The sequence below is a fragment of the Ictidomys tridecemlineatus genome, chromosome 1, assembly GCF_052094955.1.
Source record: "Ictidomys tridecemlineatus isolate mIctTri1 chromosome 1, mIctTri1.hap1, whole genome shotgun sequence".
NCBI classification, from domain to species: Eukaryota; Metazoa; Chordata; class Mammalia; order Rodentia; family Sciuridae; genus Ictidomys; species Ictidomys tridecemlineatus.
The window spans coordinates 242137728-242162178 of record NC_135477.1 but is presented as its reverse complement, the minus strand read 5'-3'; the positions used below and the strand labels follow the sequence as shown (position 1 = coordinate 242162178).

The window sequence follows — 24451 nt, the reverse complement described above, 5'->3', positions numbered from 1 at the left end:
GCTAGACCCAATGCTGAGCAAGAGAAGACTGTAGATGTCAAGATAGACTCTGTCCTTGCCCCACAGAGTTTGTTTAGCAAAGCATGACTATGTGTTGTTTTAATTTTTTAAATAAATGCCTAATTTTTAAATAACTTTAGATTTTTTAAAAGTTGAAAAGATAGTACAGAGTTCTTGTGTGTATTTCACCAGCTTTCCCCTATCCTTAACATCTTAATTAATTATGCATAGTTGTCAAAACTAAGAAATTAACATTGGTACAACACTAGAAATAAGCAGCTGATTTATTTGGATTTTTATCAGTTTTTCCACTAATGTTGTTTGTCTCTTCCAGGATCCAATCTAGGATACTACATTGCATTTAGTTAAGTGGTTTATAAAATTCCTAAACTGTTTTTTTTTGTTTGCAATGATATTTTAAGAAAGTATTTTTGCTGCTTATAGTGAAAAGAAAACCTTATTTCAGTTTGTTTAATTATGTCTAGAATAAAAGCAATATGTCTTAGCTGCTAGTTATAAGAATCTATGAATTATGTTTAAGGTTAAGTTTTTTCTCTTATATTGTTTATTACTTGCTCTATTCATTCACTTGGCATTTCTTCAAAATTTATGCAAAAGTAAACATTAACATTGCTTGTGTTTAGATTGACAAAATGCTTACTGGAGTAGGGTCTGCTGAACAGAGGCTACATGAATATTGCTCCCACATAGTTCAGTTCCTGCAGTGCATCGGCCTGTTTTCATCACGCCATCTGACAATACAATGGAAGAGAATAATCTCCCCTTGGTTTGATACTGTAGCTCAAGGAGTAACAAGGAGGTCTCTGAGAGGAAGCCTTCATTTTATCTTGATCTCACAGCAAATAGAGAAAATATGATCACGTGGGTCTCCTGAGATTCTAGCCTAACCTCTGCAGCAGGCTGCCTGGGGAAGAATACTTTCCCTGGCTTCCTTCACTAACAAGTCAGACCTCTAAGATCACTAGTGATACCAGAGCTTCCTTGCTGTGAGATTCTGCCCGGCCAATGGGGAAATCTTGGAACATCCACCTGATGGGACATATGATTGAGATCATGAAAAACTGTGTGTGTGTTTGAAGGTTTCTGTAAAACACAATTTTTCAGGTAAAACACACATATTTACATAAGTTAATCTCTGTTCTGGGAAAAAGTTATACACAAATGGAGAAAAAAAATGGAAAGGAAATTATACCAAAAATGTTTATTAACCGTTATCTTTTTCTGAGTGATGGACTAAAACCTGGCTTTCATTTTACTTTTTGAAAACCCTGCAGCATCTCCAGAATTTCTGTAGTGGACATAAAAAGTAATGAAAATAAAGAAAAAAATAATGTCACGGTTTAAGGAATAAAATAAAACAAGGTTTTACTAATGATATGTAAATATTACTCTAATAGATTATCTGGGGGGTGTGTGTGTGTGTGTGTGTGCGTGTGTGTGTGTGTGTGTGTGTGTGTGTGTGCGGTTCTGGGGTTTGAATCCAGGGCCTTGGGCATGCTAGGCAACTCTTCTACCAGTGAGTTTCATCCCTAGGCCTTTTTAAATTTTCTTGCTATGTTGTCCAGGCTGGTGTCTAAATTGTGATCCTCCTGCCTTGGCCTCAAGAGTGGCTGAGATTATAGGCATGAACTCTGCAGATTATCTGCCTTTTTGATGTCCTTGATAGATTGTGGCTCCCTCTCAAAAAGTCACCCAGCACACTTCCATTCAGAAGCTATTGCGAGGATCAGACCAATCAAGTGAGGAGAAGTCTGCGGAGGAGCTGAGGCTGTAGCTCAGTGGTAGAGCGCTCACCTCACACAAAGTGAGGCACTGGGTTCCATCCTCAGCACCACATAAAAATAAATGAATAAAGACATCATGTCCATCTGCAACTAAAAAATTTTTTTTAAAAAGAAGTCTACTAAGAAGCAAGGAACTCTTTGCATTAGCAAAAAAAGAATCCCATCAAATATAACTATCACTGGAGAGATGTTGATCAAAGGACACAAAATTTCAGTTAAACAGGAGATATTAGTACAAAGGGTCTATTATACAACATGGTGACTATATGTGGTGTATACTTAATGTAGTGTATATTCAAACTTGCTGACAGAGTATAATTTAAGAGTCCTCACTACAAACAAATAATAAATGTGAGGTAATTCATATGTTAATTAGCCACATTAGCCACTCCACAATGTACTCATATTTCAAAGCATCATATACTATATCATCAATATATGTGCTTTTTGTTAATTAAAAAATAAGAAATAAGAAAAAAATATAATGGACTGTCTTGTATGTGCCACATATACAACACTGAAGGCTTTGCAAGTTTTTGTCATTTGGTTTAAATAACAAAATAAGAATAAAATTAGAGTAACATATCTTAGGCTCAAAGCCATGCATATGGCCCTTTTCTTCCAAATGCACATCTTGGGAGGTCTCTAGCTAAGCTGTGGCGTCTGCACTGTGCCAGGGCCCTGCACTAAAGCCAAGGGCGTCATTGTTTTCAAAATGAGAGTGGCTGAGTGATTTGAGAACTGGGATTTGTCTTTTTAGTGGCAAGAGGCCTGAATTATTTCAGAGTTTAACCTGGATCCCATAAAATCCTTCTCCAATTAATCCATGCCCCCCAAAGTTGGTGTTGTCAATATTTGAGTAGTCTCTTTTTGAATGTACTTCTGTGGAGTTCTCTCGCCCCTGATAACTGTGCTTTGTTCATTATAAATCCATCACCCTCCAGTTGACTGTGGTGCAGAGTGTATGCAGCAAAATGACTCCCAGGGGCTCAGAACCATTGAAAGATCTTTTCAAAGGGAATTGATGAGTCAGGGATAAGGTGCCAGCTGGATTTCCATTCTGAGTTAAAATACCCAAAGGAGCTTTGAATATTTACATTCCAAGCTTTTGCAAAAACACTAGGCACAATTCAAAACCTCATATTTATTTTTGGAAAAAAAGGAAAATTAGGTGAATAATGAAAATGGGCTGAAAATTGCATTAAAGGCAGAAGCATAAATTAATATTTGCAATGAGGCTGAATACTTATCTGCCAGATTCACTTTCTCCACTACACAATTTTGGAAGGAGGGGAAGGAAAGTGGAGACAAATGACTTTGTTTGAATCATGAAAACCAGGCTGTTGCTCTCTGGGAAACATCTTTAGCTACTTTTTTCCTGTGGGTGTGGGATATATAGCAATTTTGCACTACATTTCTGTTACAATCACCACTCATTTTGACAGGTACCATATTCTATGTACAGAAAACAGTTATTTTTCCTAATTCCAAGGAAATGTCTATGTTTTTAATGGGAATTGAGTATAAGAAACATCAGTACAGTCATAGTCAGTGGCTAAATACTATAAGATTGATGGATTTTAAAACAGCAATTTGTACAACAAAACTTAAGTGGGTAAATCTGAATTTCTACAACAACGAAACCAAAATCATCATCATTTAAGGTGAAAAGTTATGAAGCAATATGTAGCTATAGTTAAATAGAAAATCTCAGGACACTGTCTCTCAGGAGATTGACTAACTAGGACTCTATCTTTTAACGTCAAGATTCTAATAAATGAAAATCTGCCAAGAAGGACCGATCACTCTACCACAGTTGATGTTTTGATTCTGTCAGCAGGGCAGCTGAATAATATTCTTGAGGTTTCATTCTTCTAAGACAAGATGTTAAAGACTATTTCATCCTTTGCATTTCAAAACAATTTATGTCCGGTTTAAATTGTCTCAATCTCTCAAGTTTTCCTGAAACCCCCAAATAATTGTAGCCTCTGGTTTTAACACTATCTAAATTGAAGAGTTTTAGGGCAAATATATTCATCACTTATATGCGTATGTGTAGTCACACTTTTCTACATTGTTCCCGTTTCAACTCATCATAATGTTCATTTACATGTGTCCACCTTGGCAGCAGCCAGAGAAATGATCCAAGATAAGGCAGCTGGCCAAGAGCAGGGAGCTGACTGGATTAGTTTTCTCTTGTTGCATTTAAAAATCACTTCAAACTAGCCACTTAAAACAACATCTATTAATCATCTCACAGCTCCGTTGGTCAGAGTCTGGGTGAGCTCTTCTGGGCCATGACCTCATTTGATCTTAGAGTTCATTCAGGCTCCAGGCTGTTGGTAGAGTCCAGTGTTGTTTTTTGTTTTGTTTTGTCTTGTCTGTATGAGGAATTAAACCCAGGGTGCTTTACCTGAGCTAGACCCCTAGTCCTTTATATATTTTTTATTTTGGGGCAGGTTCTCCTTCAGTTGTCAAGGCTGGCCTCGAACTTGTGATCTTCCTCCTTAACAACCCAAGTTTCTGGGATTAGAGGTGTGCACCACCATGCCCAACCAGAATCCGGCTCTGTGTGTTATAGGACGGAGGTCCGTATTTTCCTCCCAATAATTGGCCATACGTGGCTCTGAACCCTTCAAGGCCACTCACAGGTCCTTAGTATGTGTCAACTTCTGTCTTCAAAGCCAGTGATTCTTGTGCTTCAAATCGTTCTGATTTCCCCTTCTGCTATCAGCCGGGAGAGAACTCTGCTATCCAAGGGTTCATATGATTCGACCAGGGACACCCAGGTAAATCTCTCTTTTGATCAACTGGAAGTCAACTGATTAGTAAGCTTAATTATATCTACAAAATCCCTTCGGCATGCAACACCATAATCATAGGGTAACATCAGAAGACAGACAGACTGAAGGCCGTCTTAGGTGTGTCCTACAATGCTCTCAGAGTCAAGAAATCTAAGAATTCCCATCATCTAAGGGCTGGTTAGATCTGTTAACTTTGTGCTCTTACAGCCAGCATGATTCAAAGATAGGATTCTTAGATATCGCTTATGCCTTGGCCCCTCGATGGTACCATTCCCACTCTCTTAGGGCACAAAAGCCTTATTTGGGGCCAGAAAAAATGCTAAGTAGTCACTCATACTTAATAGAACAACTTCTATGCATCTATTCCAAGGAAATGTAGGTGCTATTCACAGAAAAAGTGACCCTGTGTGATGGCCAAGTGAGAAACATGTGACATGGTGTGCGCTCTGGCTTCTGCAGCTGGCTGGGTTTCCCACTGAAGGTCACACCTCTGCTTCACTGTGTCATTCCAGACTCGGAGGGCGATGACCATGAAGTCACTCCTGAGGGCACTGGCCAGCATGCCACCCCACTACCGCTTCCTCTGCATCAGCCACCTCATTGGATGGACTGCCTTCCTGTCCAACATGCTCTTCTTCACAGATTTCATGGGCCAGGTAAGGAACATGTCCATGCACACACTCATTGACCCACATCAACTCTTCAGTCAGCAGTTGTTGAGCTTCCTCTGCATTAGCCAAGAGTCAGAGTACAGGAAAGAGTACCTCCCAGGAGGTGGCTCACAGACAAGGAAGCAGCAGCTACTGACACTAGAAGACACCATGAGACCTACTAGCATTTGATCCAATAGCAGGGAAAACCAATGTGTCAGCTGGAGAGATCATGGCCGATTTCATAAAGAAGGCACAATATGATATGGGCCTTGGAAGAGGAGTAGGAGTTCCAGAGACAGAGGAGGGAAAGGAAGCCCTCGGAGCAGGAATAGCCAATGGCAAGGGTGGGTGTCAGGGTTGCCTAAGTCAGGTTGGGGCCAGATGTGGAAGGGTGTTAAGATGCAGGGGATTGTTGTTTAGACTGGATGCAGAAGTGTTAGACTTCCTGAAGGTCCTTGAAGGAAGGTGTGATGGGATCTGACTTGGTTGAGATAGAATGCACTCTGTGCCCTAGGAAGGGCCCCCTGGACTGGGACATGTCATTTGGGCAGGAAAAGCAGAATGCATGAGAAGAGGACCCTACCTCACTGCGTTTGTAGCTCACCAGCCCCACGCTTCTCTTTCAGATCGTGTATGGCGGGGATCCCTACAGCACGCACAACTCCACAGAGTTTCTCATCTACCAAAGAGGGGTCGAGGTTGGCTGCTGGGGCTTGTGCATTAACTCCGTGTTTTCTTCACTGTATTCTTGTAAGTCTCCCCCTCCTGGGGGTGTCTTCTAAGGGGCTCTGGCTTAGCCAAGTTCAGATTTTGTACTTCTGTGTCTATTATTTTCTTTAAAATTTCAGATTCTTGACAAATATACGGAGGTCAGGAAATGCTGTTCCCTTAGCAAGGAGCATATGAAGTATCCATGTGCATAGGGAATTCCAGGTGTCGTTTCCCTTCATGATTACTCTTACTTAGAATCAGTGGATTCTTGATCAAGATTTTCTGGAAAATAAAGGGGAGTTTCAAACCAGATGACAAGATGTTGGATGAGAGAGACATGGACTCCCAGGAGGTCCATGTTCTACCAGTGGAGTTTTATAAAGTACTTGTCAGATTTGCAGAATGCACAAAATAGAAGGGATGATTAATATGATAGGTGATGAGCAGCCTCAGCTCTCTGAAGTACAGGGTGCTACGCTACGGGAGCACTGCCCCAACTTTGAGAACAATTGATCTTCCCCCTCAGATTCCAGCTTTCCATTGGATCTTGAGCTTCTGGACCAAGTTTGGAAGACGGAACAAAGGGATTTCTGCCACTGATTTTAAATAAGTCCAAACTAATGTGCTGTAACTCCAGGGTACGACACAGACTCACTCTGTCTTTGGCCACGTAGATGGCAATCTCCAGCTCTGTAGACACTGAAAAGTCTTGCCTGCCATATCCGGAGTGGAAATTTGACTCCTAATAGCAATGAGCTCTTCTCACCCCTCTCTGTTCCTCCAGGGTAAGGAGGGGGAAAGCTGACCTCCAATCAGAGCTCCAGATTGGGGACAGCAGGCTCAGGGGACAGCAGAGGTGTGGCCCAGGTTAGGGAAAGGGAAAGAGAGAGGAGGGGAGCCCCTGTTACCATTCTCAGGGGCACACACTCAGTCATTGAATTGTGCATCTTATAGGGGAAAATGATGAACCCACCCCATATCCTTCAGTTTACCATAACACAGTGGGGAACCAGATTCAAGATCACTTAAAAATGTGGCGTAATGAGGAAGAGGGGGCCTAATATAACAATTAAGGAGTTTGTAAGACGAGTAATCAAATAGCCATAAAATTCATTGTCTTGAAATTTAAGGTAGCCAAGTAGTCGTGGCTTGCAGCTTACATTTCTTTAGCAAACACTTTTCTTTCCCTGTGAGTGTGTGAACTCAGGGAAATTTCAGGTGGAAGCTTTCAAATACTTAAAATGTCATCAGACAGTGATAGGCCAAAGGGGTCTAACAAATTATTCATCTGAATTCCTTTGTGATTCCATGGGTGAGGGGTGATGTCCCACCCCCCACATTCTTGTCAGAGGAACACAATTTTCCATGTGTAATCAGTGCTGCTGACTTTCATTTTATCCCCTCAAGGAATTCCCACTAGGTACAATTCCCTCAGTCTGGTTTGACTTCCTGTATGATTTCACGGCATTTGAAAAATTTTGAAGCATGTTATTTTTAGGCCCTTTCTTTTTAAAAACCTATTTTTATGCCTTTGTTTTATGTATTTATTTTTATGTGGTGAGGAGGATTGAACCCTGCGCCTCACATGTGCTAGGCAAGCGCTCTACCACTGAGCCACAACCCCAGCCCCTCTAGGCCCTTTCTAATTAAAAGCCTTATGTATGAAGAAAACTATCATTTGGATAGTATTCCAAAGTTCATTAAGGTATGAATTTATGATATCCCTACCACTGTAAATTTGAGCCAAAATTGTATTTATAAAATACCAGCTGGCCCAGCTCAGGGACTCTCCGTGATTCCAGCAAAGTCCAAGTCCCTCAACTTGGCATTCAAAATTTTCAGAGGGGCCCAGCTCACCCTCCGACCCCTCTAGCTTCTACATGAATTGATTACTCTCAATGACACACCCCAGGGACTTTGTTGCCTCTGTGTGTTTGTCAGTGCTTCTAATTTCTTTTACCTGGACTTATACTTCTACTCATTATATGTTTATTCCTGCCTTAAATATCACTTCCTGGATGGAGTCATTCAAGGTTTTCCTCCTGCACCTCAAACCCCTGGGCAGAATCAGCCATTTCCTTCACTGCCAGAGCACACTGAATTACCCTCTGTTTTGAACTCATCATATAACATCAGACTCTGAGCCACCCTCTCAATCTAGACGGAACTCTAAGGGCTATTTTCGACGCGGGGGTGGGCTATGGTGATCAGAATATGGTAATATTTTTCTCACACTCCTTTTGTATAGCAAGCATACTTGCACCAATTAAAATAGCAATACTGAGTCCCGAGGCCTAGCCCTCTTTTTTAATCATCCACTACGTTCATAGCTGCGCTTTAATCAATCCTACTGCTCTAACCTTAAAGAGCACTGTGTGATGATATGGCTACCCTAGGTATCACACCCAGTAGAGGCGGAGACAAGAAGTTTGGTCCTGCAATATAGTGATTTCTCTTCATGAGTAAAGCACTGTTTGTCAGACTTTCAGTCTTCGTACTTAAAAGTTACTTTTGTTTCCAAATATCTCCTGATCCTTCTTTGCCTTCTCCTTGACTGGTCTACACACATGGAAAAGAATTGAGTATTGATGAGACACTAGATAGTTAGATTCTATTTTTGACACAAATGCCATCATCAAGCAAACAGCTGTTGCATCTCACGACTAAAACTCAGGGTCACTCCTGGTGAACTGGGCTGCACGAAATGACCACACAGAGACACAGAAATACCTTTTTCTCTGAGTCCTGTGACGGCTCCTCCAGCCTAAGGGGTCCATGGAAAGAGACAGGCTGAACCCTTTTGTTGGGAAGAAGCACATTCAAATGAGGCAGGGGTCAGGTTTCACAGGGTTGAGTCTAGGGAGGCCATGCCCATCTCATGAGCTGTGTGGAGGTCACGGCAGAGCAAGCGAAAAGACCAGGGTGAGGCCCGCCCAAACAGAGGGACAAGGTCGGTTCAGTCCACTTTGTGTGCTCAGTGCCCATAGTTCACACACACAGCCCAGGGCTGGCTGGCCACATCTCCACATTCTCCTCACTCAAGGACAAGGGGCGCTCAGTTCCTAGGTGGCAGCTCCCGACAAACAGCCATATCAAGTCTTGTTATAAAACTGACCGAGGTTCACACCACCTCCATTCTCAACTTTAGGGAGAGTCCTCTGATGTAGGATGAGTGTAACAGAGGAAGCCACGGTGCCTGCCTGTCACTTCCAGACCGGGTCCACCATCCAATGCCTGAGACAATGTTCAGCTTTATTATTGATTCAAATATAACACAAATTAGGTTTCTTGACTGTGAGGTATGAATTATAATTATTTGGATAGAAATGGAAAGTTTTATTATTGAATAGGCACATTTCAAATATCTACAATTCGTACTCCGGGTCATGTGTTCTGGTAGAATGAGATAGAGGAGGGATAAGAAATACACAGATTACACGGGACTGCAAGTTGGTGCAACCAATCTGGAAAGCAGAATGGAGATTCCTTAGAAACCTTGGGATGGAACTATCATTTGACCCAGCCAACCCATTCCTTGTTTTATACCCGAAGGACTTAAAAACAGCATACTACAGTGATGCAGCCACAACAATATTCATAGTAGCACAATTCACAATAGCCATACTGTTAAACCAGCCTTCAATAGGTTTAACAGATGCCCTTCAATAGATGAATGGATAAAGAAATTGTGATATATATACATAATGGAATATTACTCAGCAATTAAAAAGAATAAAATTATGGCATTTGCAAGTAAATGGGTGGAATTAGAGAATATCATCCTAAGCGAAGTAAGCCAATTCCAAAAAACCAAAAGTCAAATGTTTTCTCTGATAAATGGAATGAGACAAACATCATTACCCTAGGTACATGTATGATTGCACAAATGATGTGACCCTACTTTGGGTACAACCAGAGAAGTCAAAAATTGTGTTCCATTTGTGTACAATGATTCGAAAAGCATTCTGCAGCCATGTATAACCATTTAGATGAAAGAAAGAATGAACGAATGAATGAATGAATGAATGAATGAAAGAAAGGAGGGCAGGAAGGAGGGAAGGAAGAAATATATAGATTACAAACAACTGATTAAGAGGAGGCTCTGGGGAATGAACTTGACCCAGTTATGCTTGTGAATGTATGGATATGTAGCAGTGAATCATCCCACTAACATGTATAACTCTAAACTGTAAACCAATAAAACTGCTAAAAAGGAATTTTTTTTAAAAAAAACTAAAGACAACCAATTAAAGAAGGAAGATAATTTTAAGTTTTTTTCCTACTATTCTGAAAAATAGTATAAAATATTTTAAAGGAGAATTTTAACTTTTTAAAAACCTTTTTGCTCTTGTTCATATTTTGAGACAGGATCTCACCATGTTGTCCAGGCTGGTCTCCACCTCCTGGGCTCAACCCATCCTCCCATCTCAGCCTCCCAAGTAGCAGGGTCTCCAGGCATGTTCATCACTCCAGACTGAATTTTTTTAATTAGCTCTACCCTTATACTTGAATGAACAAGCCAAGTTTCCCTGCTGGGAGGGGAACCATGTTGAGTCAGGTCTCCTCAGCGCAGCCTGTGTTTGCGGAAACAGCAATAGCCATGTCAACTGACGTCTTTTATGGGTTCAGGTTGGGCTAGGTGTGTTTTCAGCCTTTTCATTTGATTTGATCTGGACAACTCCACAAAAGAGTTTTATTCCCATTTTTCAGGTGAGAAAGCTGAGGTAATGAGAAGTTAACACACTGATCTGCAGAAAGGGAGCCAGATATGGGGGCCTGTGAGCCCCTGATCAGCCTGGAAGGGTTGGCAAGTCACACAAAGTGTTTGCAGAGAATGGACACACTTTGGACTGCATTTGGCTGTGAATGACTTAGATCATTCTGCAAAATCAGTTTGCTTTTATTTCCCCCAACCTGACATTAGTTGGTGGGGCAGGATAAGCCTTTATTGTCATTTGGATCCTATTGGGCCAGACCTCTCTAACCAGAACAACCCCCACTTTTCTTTCATGCCTTGAAGTCCGAGGGTCCCATAGCTAAGGTGGGCTCCCCCCTCCCCCTCTTTTGCATCCTTTTGCTATTTAGCTGTCTGCTAAACAGAGCCTGGTCCTCCTGTATGGAAAAGAAAACCAGCCAAGCAAGGCAATTTCATGCTGTGTTTTATGCAAAGGGTTTAAAATTGATTCCAAAAGCCAGCTGTTTTCAACCCACAGATAAAGAGGTTTTTTGTTCCTGACTCCGTATCAAAAGAAGGCTCCTGAAACAGTGAATCTTCAAAAGAAAAGATTGTCTGAAAATATTAAATGTTGGGAGGCACTGCCAGCTCTAATCTCTCCCTTTCTTCTCCCCACAGACTTTCAGAAAGTGTTGGTATCCTACATTGGATTAAAGGGTCTTTATTTCATCGGCTATTTGCTCTTTGGCCTGGGGACAGGCTTTATAGGACTCTTTCCCAATGTCTATTCTACACTGGTCCTCTGTACCTTGTTTGGGGTCATGTCCAGCACCCTGTACACGGTACCGTTTAACCTCATCGCTGAGTACCACCGAGAGGAGGAGAAGGAGGTATGTCCTGATTGACACTCTGCCCTAGGGAACACTGGGACTCCCGGAAGACTGGGGCTGGGTAGGGGATTTAGTGGAAAGCGCAAAGCAGAGTTGAAAAGCAAGGGTTCTTGAAACAGCAGCACTTGCCGGCCTGATCAGTCACGACCACACAGGGCCCCCTTCCGCCTTACCCTGGTGCAGCTGGTAAGCTGTAGAAAGAGGACCATCACCTTCATTTCTCTAGTTAGGAAAAGGGGGCTTAGTGATACCAAGAAACCAGTCCACAATCACAAAGAGCCAAGAAAGGAGGAGCCCAGATCTTCTGCAGCCACCCTTCAGGTCTTCCCAGGATGCCTGCAGCACTTCTGGTGTCCACAGTGAGGGTCTCGCTGACCCCAAGCACTACAGAAGTACAGAGTGGCATTTCTGGGACTTGGGAATTGTGAGTAGGAAATTCCAAGGCTTGTCTTTGGGAGTCCAGACTTTAGGAAGTGTGCATGGAAGAAGGTTGGAGCCATGAGTGATACCCTGAGAGAGGTGCCACCTCCATCTATGGTTCAGAACTCAGACCAGAGAGCAAGACCGAGGCAGTCCTTATGAGGACATTGAGTTGGGGTGTTTCTGCTTTAAAATTACCACCATCTCTTTGTATCAGATGTGCAACTTTTCTTCCATGCAAATAGGCTTAAACTTCCTTAACTGGAGCAGTGATGTAAAAGCTAAGGAGATAACTGAGTCCAATCCATCTCAGCACGAAATTGCAAAAACACTGAACATCCATAAATGGCAACATTTTATCAATTCAGACCAAACACAAATCCAACAATTATGTTAAACAAATAGCTATATACTGAAGGGTTGAGCTGATTTTGATGTTGCTTCCCCTAAGTATGTGAATGATTAGACATCATTCTGAAAATGTTTGCATTTTTAACATGAGGGGAGGAAAAGACTGGGAGTTAGTCTTTATTTATGGAGTCCTCACTACATTGTATGACTTCTGAGGAAGAGACGATTTTGCCTATATTAGGCACTCAGCCCTCTTATGTGTTAATGGTGGAATTATAACCTTTGTGACAGGTAAGGAGGATAGCATCAGATAGGAGGGTGGAGCTTCCTTGTGGCCTGAAATCAGGGGTTAGCAAATTAGCACCTGATGGCCAAAGGTGGCCTGCTACCTGTTTTTGTACAGTCTCTAAGCTAAGAATTCCTTTCACATTTTTAAATGGTTCAAGAAAAATCCCAAAGAAGGCTAGTGTTTTATGACAAGCAAAAATGACATGAAATCCAACACTAATGTCTATAAAGTTATGTTAGGATGTAATTTTTTACGGAGGTAGCTGCTTTTGCACTGTAATATCAAAACTCGGTATTTACGGCCAGGACCTTATGACTCACAGAGGCATTTACTATCTGGTTCCTTATGGAGAAAGTTTGCCGACCTCAGCACAGTGACAGCTCCTTGAAGATCAAACACTGTTCCTGTGCTTCTCCTTGCAGATGCAGGCCCCTGGAGCAGGCCCAGACAGCAATGGGCGGGGGAAGGGCGTGGACTGTGCGGCCCTCACCTGTATGGTGCAGCTGGCTCAGATCCTGGTCGGAGGTGGCCTTGGATTTCTGGTCAACACTGCTGGGAGTGTCATCGTCGTGGTGATTACGGCCTCTGCAGTAGCACTGATTGGCTGTTGCTTTGTGGCTCTCTTTGTTAGATATGTGGATTAAGTCAATAAAGAGACTTCGACACTAACCTCAGACAAGTGCAGCACATGGAAGGAAGTAATTTTTTTTTTTTTTTTTTTGTGGCTCTGCATGTTAGGGGTCTGCCATTGGATTCTCTGTGTTGTGATTTCTGCTGGGGTCATCTGCCCACTCCTCGAGTTTCACAAATCCCCTGCACGACCATCCCTGTGTTTCAGGCATCTTTCGTCTGGGTTATACCTCTGTGCACTGATGGCAAGGATAAGGGTGGTTGGGAGCACCTGCCATGCTCACCTTCCTCACTGCATGTCAGTGCAAGGGGTGGTGGGGCAGGGTCCATTTTCCCCATGGCATGTTAGGCTGGGATGAAACCCAGGAAGACATACTTGCTCATAGATCTACCTATGATGAGTAGATTCATTCTGGAATATATTTTTTTTAAAACAGTGGTCTATGTACGGTTGGGGATATTTCATCAAACCAAAAATACTCAAAATATTGCTGGTGATTTCTTTCATGGTATTGAGTTATTCATATTTAATTTGCTCATAATTAATTCCCATTGATTTACGACATCCCTAACAACCTGCTTGAACATCTCATGCTGGAAGATTTTTCACTTTTCAACAGTTCATTGAATTACACAGTAAAAACATTTTTCTTTGGTCTGTGCCCTTGTTTCATCCTGTGGAGTGGATATGAAAGTCTCTTAGGAAAAAGCCCGTGGGTTCTTCTATGATCTTCTCTCCCCCAAGCTAAGTAGTTTTTCTCTAGCCATACCCCTTCGATTGCCTCCCGTGTGGTGAAGTTTGAGCAGCCTGGAGAGACAGCATTGTTTAATAGGAACACTACAAACTATGGGATATGGTTGTTTTTGAATCTTGATTTTGCTACTCCTTGGCAAACTATTTAACTTGCCTAAAATATACTTGCTCTTTTATACATTTGGGATAATAATTCTTGTCTCAGAGATTGTGATGATTAATAATGTATATACCACATACAGGGTACTTACTACTATCCTGTTTTACCCTATTAACCCAGTAACCCTGAGACTGGGTATCATTACTGATCTTCATTTTGTAGATAAAAAAAAAAACCTGAAAACTGAGTCATTTGTGGTGGCACATGCCTGTAATCCCAGGAGCTTATGAGGTTGAGGCAGGGGGATCACAAGTTCAAAGATATTCTCTTCAACTGAGCAAGGCCCTAAGCAACTTAGTGAGACCCTAAAATAAATAAAAAGGGCTGGGGATATGGCTTAGTGGTAAAAGTGGTTAAGCATCCCTGGATTAAATTCCTGGAACCAAAAAAAAAAAAAGAAAGAAAAAAGAAAGAAAGAAGAAAGAAAGAAAGAAAGAAAGAAAGAAAGAAAGAAAGAAAGAAAGAAAGAAAAAGAACACTCAGGCAAAAAAGGTATTTTGTAAATCATCTGAAGCCACACAACTCATGAGTGGCAGTATAGCCCGTTTTCATACAATAACATGCAGCCTGGTGACTGGCACTGTTTGGTGTTCAATGAATGGTATCTAGCTATAATCAATGCAGCTAAGGGCACATCATTCTATCCCCTCATCCCTATGCGTGCTCCTGTCTTTCTTAACTGCCTACCTACACAACTCCCAATGTGCCTGACCAGTACAGAATAGAGAATTTTCAACCCACCCTAAGAAGTTACAAAGATTACATGATTCCTATCCCACTTCTCCCTGAAGCAATCATTGCTCCAGGTGAATTTCAATTGAATTCCTTTTGGGCTGAAAGGAAATTTATAGAAAGGAAATGAATCTTAAGAACAGGGACATTGGGATTTGGGTGTTGCTTTTGCCTGTCTCATGCATAGTAGAATGGATGGCTTCAATAGCATGTCCAAGACTGTGGACTGTTGACTCATTTGAGGTAGCAGTCTGGAGAGAGAGAGCATGCTCTGGTTGGTTGTGGTAGGCACTGGTTCCTCTTTCACACAACTGTAGGGAGTGTGAGCGGTATGGACCTACTCCTAACATTGGCAAGAGCCAGAACAAAAAGATAAATAGAAGCGAAGGTCCACAGCCCATTAGTTCTCCCTCCTCTTCTCCCTCCTTGCTCCCTCCTCCTTCCACTCTGCATAGCATGTAAGAATTCTTGTGTGCACCTGCGTTAGCACATCCCTAGCCATCCTCACTCCTCCACCCTCCATCACTCATACAAACAGCCACCCCTCAGCCTCCCCTCCCTCCTAAGGATGCATAAACTCAGCAGTGTGCTCTGTCTCTGGAGGATGAACTCAGCAAAGGTCCACCAACGCCTTGTAAATAGACTCAGAGACATTTGGATGGAGAGTCATGGGGTCTTAGGTGCTGGAAAATAACCTAGAAGTGGGGGCCTCCTTGCCCTTCAGAGGGGCATGGCTGGAGGAATAGGGGCAGAATAGGGTTCTCTAAAGATGAAACACAGACCCTGGTTGCTTATATCTAAGTGCAGTACCAGAGAAGACCAGCCTAAGAGTGAGCCCTTCGTCATTCTGTGTGGCAGTGCCCTGCCCCTTCCCAATTTTTCCAGTGATCTCAAAATGCACATGAATCCCTGATAAGACAAACTTACTCTCTTCTTCCTGCTGCTGCTAGGACTTCCACCCTGCTGCTGCAGTTCTCCTGATTGCCTCTTTTTTGTTTAAAGAGCCTGCTCTCTGCTGTTTCTCAGCTATCATACTTGTCATTGGAGCAGAATGTCTGGAGCACCCCCTCTCCATATGACTCTGGCCACTTTAGATGTGTGTCTGTCTGTGTGCATGCTCGTGCAGTTGACAAGATGGAGGGCAGGGGGCTTGCAGTGAAGCAACTGCTCCTTCCTGCCTACAGCTCAGCCCCCTCACCTGTAGGACTTGCAGCTTCCTTATCTGAAGTTAGGTGCCCCAGGTTCTGCACTCATCCCATTCTCGCCAGATCCCTGGTGCTTTCCACACTAGGTGGGCTGTATTACCATATCTCACCTATCAGCCTCCAAGCCTTGCTTAATTTTCTCCATATGTGTGCTGCCCATTTTCTACCCCTTCATCAGGTGCCCCGCTCCCACATTCAATGAACACAGTCACTCTCAACTGAAGTCACCTTATTCTTTTTAGGGGGCACATATTAAACCACCCTCAACTATTCCAATCTTCCTCCCCACACATCCATCATCCATCCTGGAGAAAGGAGGTCATTACTGACTTAGAAACATGATCAGAGAAAGCACCTGCTCCCTATCCCATAGCATGGAACAATTATGGGCAAGTGCTCAGAGGACAAATGTCAAACACATCAGCATAACAAACAGTATCAAGATGCCTCTCTTGCCTTCTTTACATTTTACCCGCCTCTGGAAAGTTTAAGTTGAAAAATCTTCAGGGTACCGTGTATTCCTTGACTATTTCTTCAAGGACTTTTCTGGCATTTTAAAGATTTGGAGACAAATGGATGGGCAAGCTGGGAAGATGGCCTGTAGCCAAGAGTCATTTTACCTGGACCCTTAAAGAAATGAAAGGTAGCTAGCACTACCCAACCATAGGGCAGGGTTTTGATTACAAGTGAAGTTACTAGATCAAACCTCAATGTTTGGAACATTAGATAGGCTATTGGGCTGAGGAATGGAGCCATAGCAAATGCTAGTATTCTCCCTGTCTCCTTCTCTCTTTCTCTGTCTTGCACACACACACACACACACACACACACACACACACACACACACACACACACATAATTTTGAAATTTTATTCATTGAACTCAAATCCATCAAGGTTTGAATGAGTGGATAGAAGCCAATTTTAAAAAGTCTTTAATCCTTGGGAACCCAAGTATTTATTCTCAATTCACTGATGACATGATCTAGCCAAAAAATAATTATCTTCCCAAGCAAATACATGCCCAGAGACATATACTTTAAATAGAGATCCCAGGAAGTCTCATAGGAGAAAGGGAAGCTACACTTCTTTGCTACCTGCTTCCCTAATCCATCATCTGACATTTTGACCTTGAAGTCTTTGACCATCACTCTTCCTCAGCCTCACATGTCCCATCTACCTTCTCAACCTCCCCCTCATTTTGCCTAAATTATACCCATATTTCCAGGCCCATCTCAAATACTATTTTGACCAAGAAGTCTCTGACCCTCCCCTCCTTTTCCCACTGCACTTGTTTTAGCCTTACAATGACCTCCAATTAATTGTGCCCTGTCTTATATCATATCACTGGCTGTCTCTCCTTCTGAATGTAGAAGTCAGAAATGTGTCTGTTCATGTTCATGAGCTCAGCCCCCAACACAGAGTCTTCTACAAAATAGGCATACAAAGGGTCACTGTAGATTTCAATGGATTTGACCACTTCCTTGCCTACTCTTGTGTCCTTGTGTGGAAAGAAGTCATGGTCTTTGGTTCCTTCTGCCATTTTCTTAGAAGCCTTCAGCTTTGGGTTTGGACAGGTGACAGTGGTTACAGAATTTTTCATGAAGACCTTGCCCTCTCGTCCCTTTTCTTCTCTTTTTCTAGTCTCCACAGCAGTAGGAGCACACTCTTTAATGTACTTTCCTGAGAATTATAAGCTACCCACACATAATTTTATTGTCAAAACTATAATATTAAGTTACTATAATAAGAATCTTTCAGTAAGAGTCTAAAATCAGTGTTGTGCATGTCTATGCTACTATTTATCATTTCCTACATTGATTTTCCCCTGTATTTGTATTTTAGAGATGAAGGGAGCTTCTGTTTCAATCTTTTTAGCCTGATTACTATTCCATACTATTATTGATAGATCCTTTTTCTAAAGAACAAAGGTTTACTTAATGGCTTTGAAACAGAAGAACCATTCTGTATTCAAAAAGAGTTAACTTCGTAATACTTCTCAGAATTGAGATGGGCAGTTTTGGTTTTTGTGGCAAAGAATATGAATGTTTAGCAATTCCACTGTGTTGTGTTACAGAAAGTGGGACAGGGATGATCTCATATTTTAAGCCTTAAATTCCAGACACTATAGGAATTTTTCAACAAAATTATAATTGAAGAGGCTATTTAAACAGACATGTTTTTCTAATGATTATTTATTGTATTAGAATGACCATCCCAGGAGGTGCTTGCATTAACAGCTTCTTGATCCCAGAACAACTTGCCAAGGAGAACAGTAGCACCTCTATCAGTCCCAGCAGATGGGCAGGTAGACTGATGCTTGATTTCAGTTCTCAGAATAGCCTCAAGAAAGGACACTGTGAGGATTTTAGCATCTTAAACTGCTACAATAACAGAGTTGCCATGAGCAACAAAAGTTGCTCCTCAGAGACAGCCCCACTGACTGTCTGGAAGTTGAGAAAGAATTTATCATGCATTCTCAATGAGCAATACACTCTTTAAAATAAATACACATTGTTACGGTAATCTCCTATATCTTACCTTCTCATGTGAATGCTGCGAGCAATAAATAATCTTACACCTGAAATTATGATAAGCCTCTCAGAGCAGCCTCTTCAATCCACACTTGTTCCTTTGGGAAAAAGATTTTACTTTGGTCTTCCATTCTCCTTCCCACCCCACACATTCTCTTGAATGATCCAACACCAGCTTCTAGGAATCTAGCATCTGGTCTGCAGTAAGCCCTGCACATTTCGACAGCATTTCTTGCTCTTTTAATCCAACATGAAATCGGAATCATCCCTCTACTTCCTGATCCAGAGTCTCCATCAACGTGGCATTCCAATTCCCAGAGAGAGGAAGGAAGGGCTGTAGAACCCTCCCCTCAACCCTAGATACCAGGAGGGCTTTTCAAGATGCTCCTGAGCACAGTTCACCTGCAGTGACTGACTAGAGAGAATGGTGTCTCCAGGAACCCAGAATGTTCTCCAGAGAAACTAGAGCACCCAGGGAATTAGGTTTCCCAGGGAATGCTGAATTTGAGTTCCCTTTTTCCTTCACGGTCTGTAGACTAAATAAACTTCCCCTTTCAGCTCTTCCAGTTGCACTTCTGTTTCCCACAGAGCAAAGATCCACTCTCCAGTGGATCTTTCATCTAAACTGAGGACAGGTGTTTTGCCCCTGGTGACAGCTGATCCCAGAAGTCAGGCCCTTCCAGCAAGGCTCAGCTTGAGCCTGCTTGCTCTGTCTGGCTGCCCTGGAGTGCCTTTCCCTCATCATTTCTCCTGGGAAGGGTCAACAGGGTCACTCGATTTCCCCAAACTCAAGCCTCCCAGGGCAGCCACACAGCAAGTAAGCCTTTGCAGTCTTAAGAGTCAAAGCTCAAAACAAAAGTTTCCTGGGTGGCTCTCCTGGCTACATGCATCTTAAGGGCCCCATCAAGAATGTCATAAAATAGCTGAAATAAGTGCCCAGTTGTTCGCACATGATTTGGCTGATCCTCACTCCCTATTGCCCCAATTTCTCTACTTCCTTGCTGCCTCTCCACTTCTGGGCACCCACACCCTGTACAACGGGAGCAGCATTAGGAGAGGACTCTGCTTTGGGGTACGAGGGGAGCCAAGCCTCGAGCTCCGGTCCAGAGGGCTGATCTTCACTCCTTTGCCTGCTTCCTTTCTTCACCTGATTTCACATTTCTCCACAGAAGTGCCTCCAGCTTTTCCACTAGCCGCTGCTCCATGGGTCTCCACATCCCTTTCCCACCTAATTCTTGATCCAGAGTCCCTCCGCTTTTCCTCCAGTAAGCGATTCCCTTGCTTCCCTGCCTCGAAGGCAGCCTTGCTGTTCCACGTGTACCAGGAGTCTTAGTCCACATCAGTAGGCTGAGCTGCTGGGCAGCAGGTCGTAGCGTCCCCCACTGTAGACCACTACACCAGGCGGATAGTACAGCACGTCAGGTTCGGCCGCTGCGTGGAGTGGGGCCAGAGCCTGCAGCCGGTGATCCTCTGGCTCTGGCTTAGTGGTAGCTGTGAAAGGGCGCATGCTGGTGAGCGAAGGCGACGTGATACGCCACAGCAGGTTCTTGAGCGCCTTGCGGAACTCGCGGCGCACTAGGCAGTAGAGTATTGGGTTGAGGCAGCTGTTGGAATGCGCCAGACACACGCTCACCGGGAACGCGTACACCTGGCACAAGAAATACTCCTGGCTGAAGGGTACCACGTTGAACTTGATGAGGATACTCCATGTGGTGAGCGCCTGGTTAGGCAGCCAACACAGGAAGAAAGATAAGACCACGATGGTCACTGATTTGGTGACCTTGGACCGTCTCCTAGCGCTAGCTCCAGACAGGCTTCCCCCAGCAGCTGCTGTCCCTACTTCGGTCCCCACCACGCAGCGGTCTGAGATGAAGCGCACCAGCAGCAGGTAGCACAGGCTGATGATGCCTAGGGGCAGCACAAAGCCTAGCAGCACTTTCTGCAAATGGTACAGGCCAAGCCAGAACTGCCTGTCGCCACCCAGTAACTTGTCAGGGAAGCGCACCAGGCACAGCTCCTCACCCATCACCTTGATGGTGGTGGAGAAAATGGCATTGGGCAGCGAGGCCAGAGCAGCCGAAGCCCAGATCAACACACACAGAGCTTTGGCTGAGAAGCAGCAGCTGTTCCCCAGGCTCTGGCCACAACAGTTGCCATGGCCGTGCCCTCGGGTCCGGTGGCTCTTAAGGGATGATGCCACAGAATGGTAGCGCGCCACACTCATGGCAGTGAGGAAAAAGACGCTGGCATACATGTTCATAGAGGTGACAATAGACACGATCTTACACATGGCCTTACCGAAGGGCCACTTGAAGTCCAGGGCGTTCTCCACCGCCCAGAAGGGCAGAGTGAGCACGAATTGAAAGTCCGTCAGCGCCAGGTTGGTAACGAAGAGGTTGATGGAGGATTTGCGCCAGCCCTGTTTGCTCTTCATCAGGTAGAGCACAAGGAGGTTGCCCGCCAGCCCCAGTGCGCAAACCACCCAATACACAGCACTGATGAGGATCCGCACCCGGGCCTCTGCATCCGAGCTCTCTGCCCCACTGCTGCTGGGTGGATACCCTGGCGCCGCTCCGTCCGGCAACTCCAGCCCCAGCTCCCACAAATCCTGAAGCTGCAGCGAGGCGTTGCCACTCGTGTTGGCCGCCTCCAGGAGGCCTGGGATCAGACTGAAGAGTTCTGCGAGCTCGTCACCTCCAGCCGCCTTATTCATGGTGGCTTTCGTGGTTGTTTCAACCACCTGTATGAGCAGATACCCCTAGTTCATATTCCGTTGCATAAGAACTAAGGAAGCACGGTTCGCCCGCGGTGTGATCTCCAGGCGAACAGGCGAGGTGTGCGCGGGAGCTTTCAAAATAGCCGCTGAAGATACAGCCTACGAACTGGTTGCGGATGGCGTCCGGTGCGCGCGACCCGCAGCTCTGGGCACAGCGTCTGCTTTAGATGCTCCAAAGAGGAACGCAGCTCTCCAGGAAAGCGACCTGCGTCCAAGGTTTCTCCGTCTAAGGTTGGAGTTTCCCGAGTCCCTAGTATGTACGCACCTGAGACTTTCCTACTCCTTTGCCACTGTCACTTGGGCACTGGCGCAAACCCTTCTGGCTGCTCAGGAGAGCGATTCCGGGCCGGTTCCTTTTCTTTCCAGTATCTTTGTTGGTTTTCTCTGCTGCTTGGAGGAGGTTTCCGTCCTTTTAAGGCAAAGTGGAGAACGTGAAGTCACGTCTACCTCCTTCTTACTGCTTGGAGGTCTGTAGGTGTTGTATCCGCTATCGGTAATTCCCAGTGAGTTACCAGAGTTGCTTACCCGAGTTATATTCGCACCCACAAAGCCGCGGCAGCCGGCCCCAAGGAGCATGCGTAACCCCCTACGCCAAGAGAGGGGGCGCTTTCCGAGGTGCTGAACCCCGCCGCATGTGCGGCTGGGGAGGAGGAGGGACCGGCCAAAGGAGGAGGCCACTGGCAACTTCCCTTTTGCTCTTAAAGTTTCAGAAGGAAATGGTCCTAACCCTTTATTTCGCTGTGTTGCGAGAACGCTCATTTTAATTTGTTTCTTCCTCCTAATCAACTATGATCAGAAGTTTTTTTCTTCCTTCTTGATCATTCTGCTTTTTCACTGAAATTATGCCATTTGATAAAGGCTGGTTCTAAAAATGTGCCGTCTTCTAAAAATTCTAAAAATTGCCTCTTCCCTTTTAAAAGTAAGGATAGTGATCTCTTTTCATGCCTAAATCAGAAGGTAGATACTTACTGAATGCACAGAACAAGCTCCGCCCTTCTTTAATTAGCTGACCCCTTAACTGTGACAGGATTTTCAAAGGGTCTCCACCAAGAGGAAATCAGGCACAAGTGTTGCCGGTACTTTGGTGTATTCTGAGAAATGAAACTAAACTGAGCATATAATTGGTTGCCGACTTCGTGTATTTTAAAATACCACCTGTCTAGCCCTGAGTCAGAAACCTCTCAACTAATTGGTCACATATGCCTCCAACTCCTTTTATCTAGATGCAGATAAGATAGGGGATAATCTCGAGTTGATTGTGGGCTACTCACTTCCCTATTTCCACTACTGTTAAAATCACAACTCTTTATCAGATGTTTTTCAGACCAATGGCAGTAAATTCTAAGGACTTGTGCCTTGGATTTTCTTCTCAAGTTGTGATTTATTGAAATATCAGGTCAACTGCTCTGATGTGAATTATACTTTTAAGAAAAGACTCAAAGAATTTGGAATGCTTTCTTCACCTTCAGGAAATAAACTGAAATCACAGTATCTTAAGCATGCAGCAATTGTCTTCATTCCTAAAGTAATGCAGAACTCCAGACTTTATTTACAAGATTAAATAATCTTAAAGCAGAGGAGTTTTAAAAGAATGCTTAGTGAAACAGAAATGCAATACGCAAAACAGGAAAGGAAACAATCTTGAATCCAAAGCCGGAATGAAGTTCTTTCCAAGAGAACGCACTTCACTCTAAAAGCTGACTGCTCTGGTCTTTCCTCCAGAGGGCGCTAGGGCTCCAGTAAGAACCAAACCAAAGAGCCTCCTTTTGATCAGCTTGTATCTGAAGACGAGCCCTGCCCTGATTAGTCCTCCCAATCCAAGAGTTGCTTCTGCTCACACCTCTTATCCCTGTGCTAAAAGCCTCACCTTCACTTTCACTTTTTTAAAATTAATTATTTCTCCATCAAAATTTATCTCTTTGGCTCAGTGAGTTTTGACTCAGTGGTGGAGCACTAGCCTAGCACATGAGGCACTGGGTTTTATCCTCAGCGCTGCATAAAAATAAATAAATAAATAAAGGTATTGTGACCATTAAAAAAAGTCTCTATTTTTTTATTTCAATGAGCTATTGAAAATCAAGGAAGCCTAGGGCTCACACAGACAGCCATTTATCTGTGGGATTTCACCAATGTTCCCTAACTCCCTCACATACTACTTCATTCTTTCAGTGCTTCTAGCCCCATCCCAGAACATATATACTTGATCTTCCCGAAATCACATGAAGTATTCACACTTTGTGAAGAATATTACAGGAAGTTGATTCAATTCATCTCAAACTCGCTGGCCAATTAGCTTGGCACTAAGGTAGGCTGAGAGAAACATTATGACATAAAACCTCTATTGATCCTTTCTGGAACTGTTCATCTAGATGAGTGTGCAATTTAGTAGTGTCTGTGACTCTTTTTTGTTTAGTCTTGCATATGACTTAGGTATCTAGAATGTAATGCTTTGTGTCAGATGCATGGACAATAATTTTAGTTACTTCACTTTCCCCTTTTGTTTTTAAGGAGTGGGTTTTTAATAAGTAGTTATACTGTACTTAGATTGGCTGTTCCAGTTTTAGATTTGTTTGTTTGTTTTTATATCAAGGCTACTCTATGTTTGTATTTGAGAAAAACATAAAGGCAGAAGCATTCAGGGTTTGTTATGTTGCAAACAGTCTGTTTATCTGTAATACTTCTTCCTGAAATTGACATTAGAATGTAACGGGGACTGGAGAAAAATCTTGTTGGCAACAAAAAGCTCTTTATCCTTCACAGTGGAAGGATGGAGTCTTTTCCTGGGCTGCTTTGAATATCTGAAGCCACATGGCCATGTGAAGTTAGGAGTGAGGACAGCGTAAAAGCATAGTCAAGCATATAACTGCTGGGAACCCATCATCATAGAATGCAGGAAATCATAGGCTTGAGCCCTGGCATTTTGCAGAGGAGGCCTGAAGAGATGAAGGGATTTACTCAGCATCTCACTGCTAGGAAGTAATCACACTAGGTCTAAACCATATATTTCTTGACTCTGATGTGACATCTTTTGGTCCATGCTTTATTTTCCAACTCGGCTCTAAC

At 43.5% G+C, this 24451-nt stretch overlaps 2 protein-coding genes across 3 annotated transcripts in view; one reads left to right on the top strand and one right to left on the bottom strand.

Annotated features, from left to right (window-relative positions):
* The window catches only part of Slc45a2 (solute carrier family 45 member 2), a 39887-nt gene extending 26620 nt beyond the window's left edge, over window positions 1–13267 (top strand). For both annotated transcript variants that reach the window (XM_078017212.1, XM_078017213.1), the window contains 4 exons: window positions 5122–5265; window positions 5889–6012; window positions 11327–11538; window positions 13021–13267. In XM_078017212.1, the coding sequence (XP_077873338.1) occupies window positions 5122–5265; window positions 5889–6012; window positions 11327–11538; window positions 13021–13242 (702 nt within the window). In that variant the 3' untranslated portion in view covers window positions 13243–13267. The remainder of the gene's footprint in view (window positions 1–5121; window positions 5266–5888; window positions 6013–11326; window positions 11539–13020) is intronic.
* A 4988-nt stretch (window positions 13268–18255) lies between these two features.
* Rxfp3 (relaxin family peptide receptor 3) lies at window positions 18256–22141 on the bottom strand. Its single transcript, XM_005343032.4, has one exon. It carries the CDS (start codon window positions 21323–21325, stop codon window positions 19952–19954), a length of 1374 nt encoding a protein of 457 aa, XP_005343089.4. The 5' UTR covers window positions 21326–22141; the 3' UTR covers window positions 18256–19951.
* Window positions 22142–24451: the final 2310 nt, after the last annotated feature.

Bases quoted from the DNA above. Each gene is read 5' to 3' on its own strand.
- Rxfp3 (XM_005343032.4), bottom strand. From the start codon at position 21,325: ATGAATAAGGCGGCTGGAGGTGACGAGCTCGCAGAACTCTTCAGTCTG.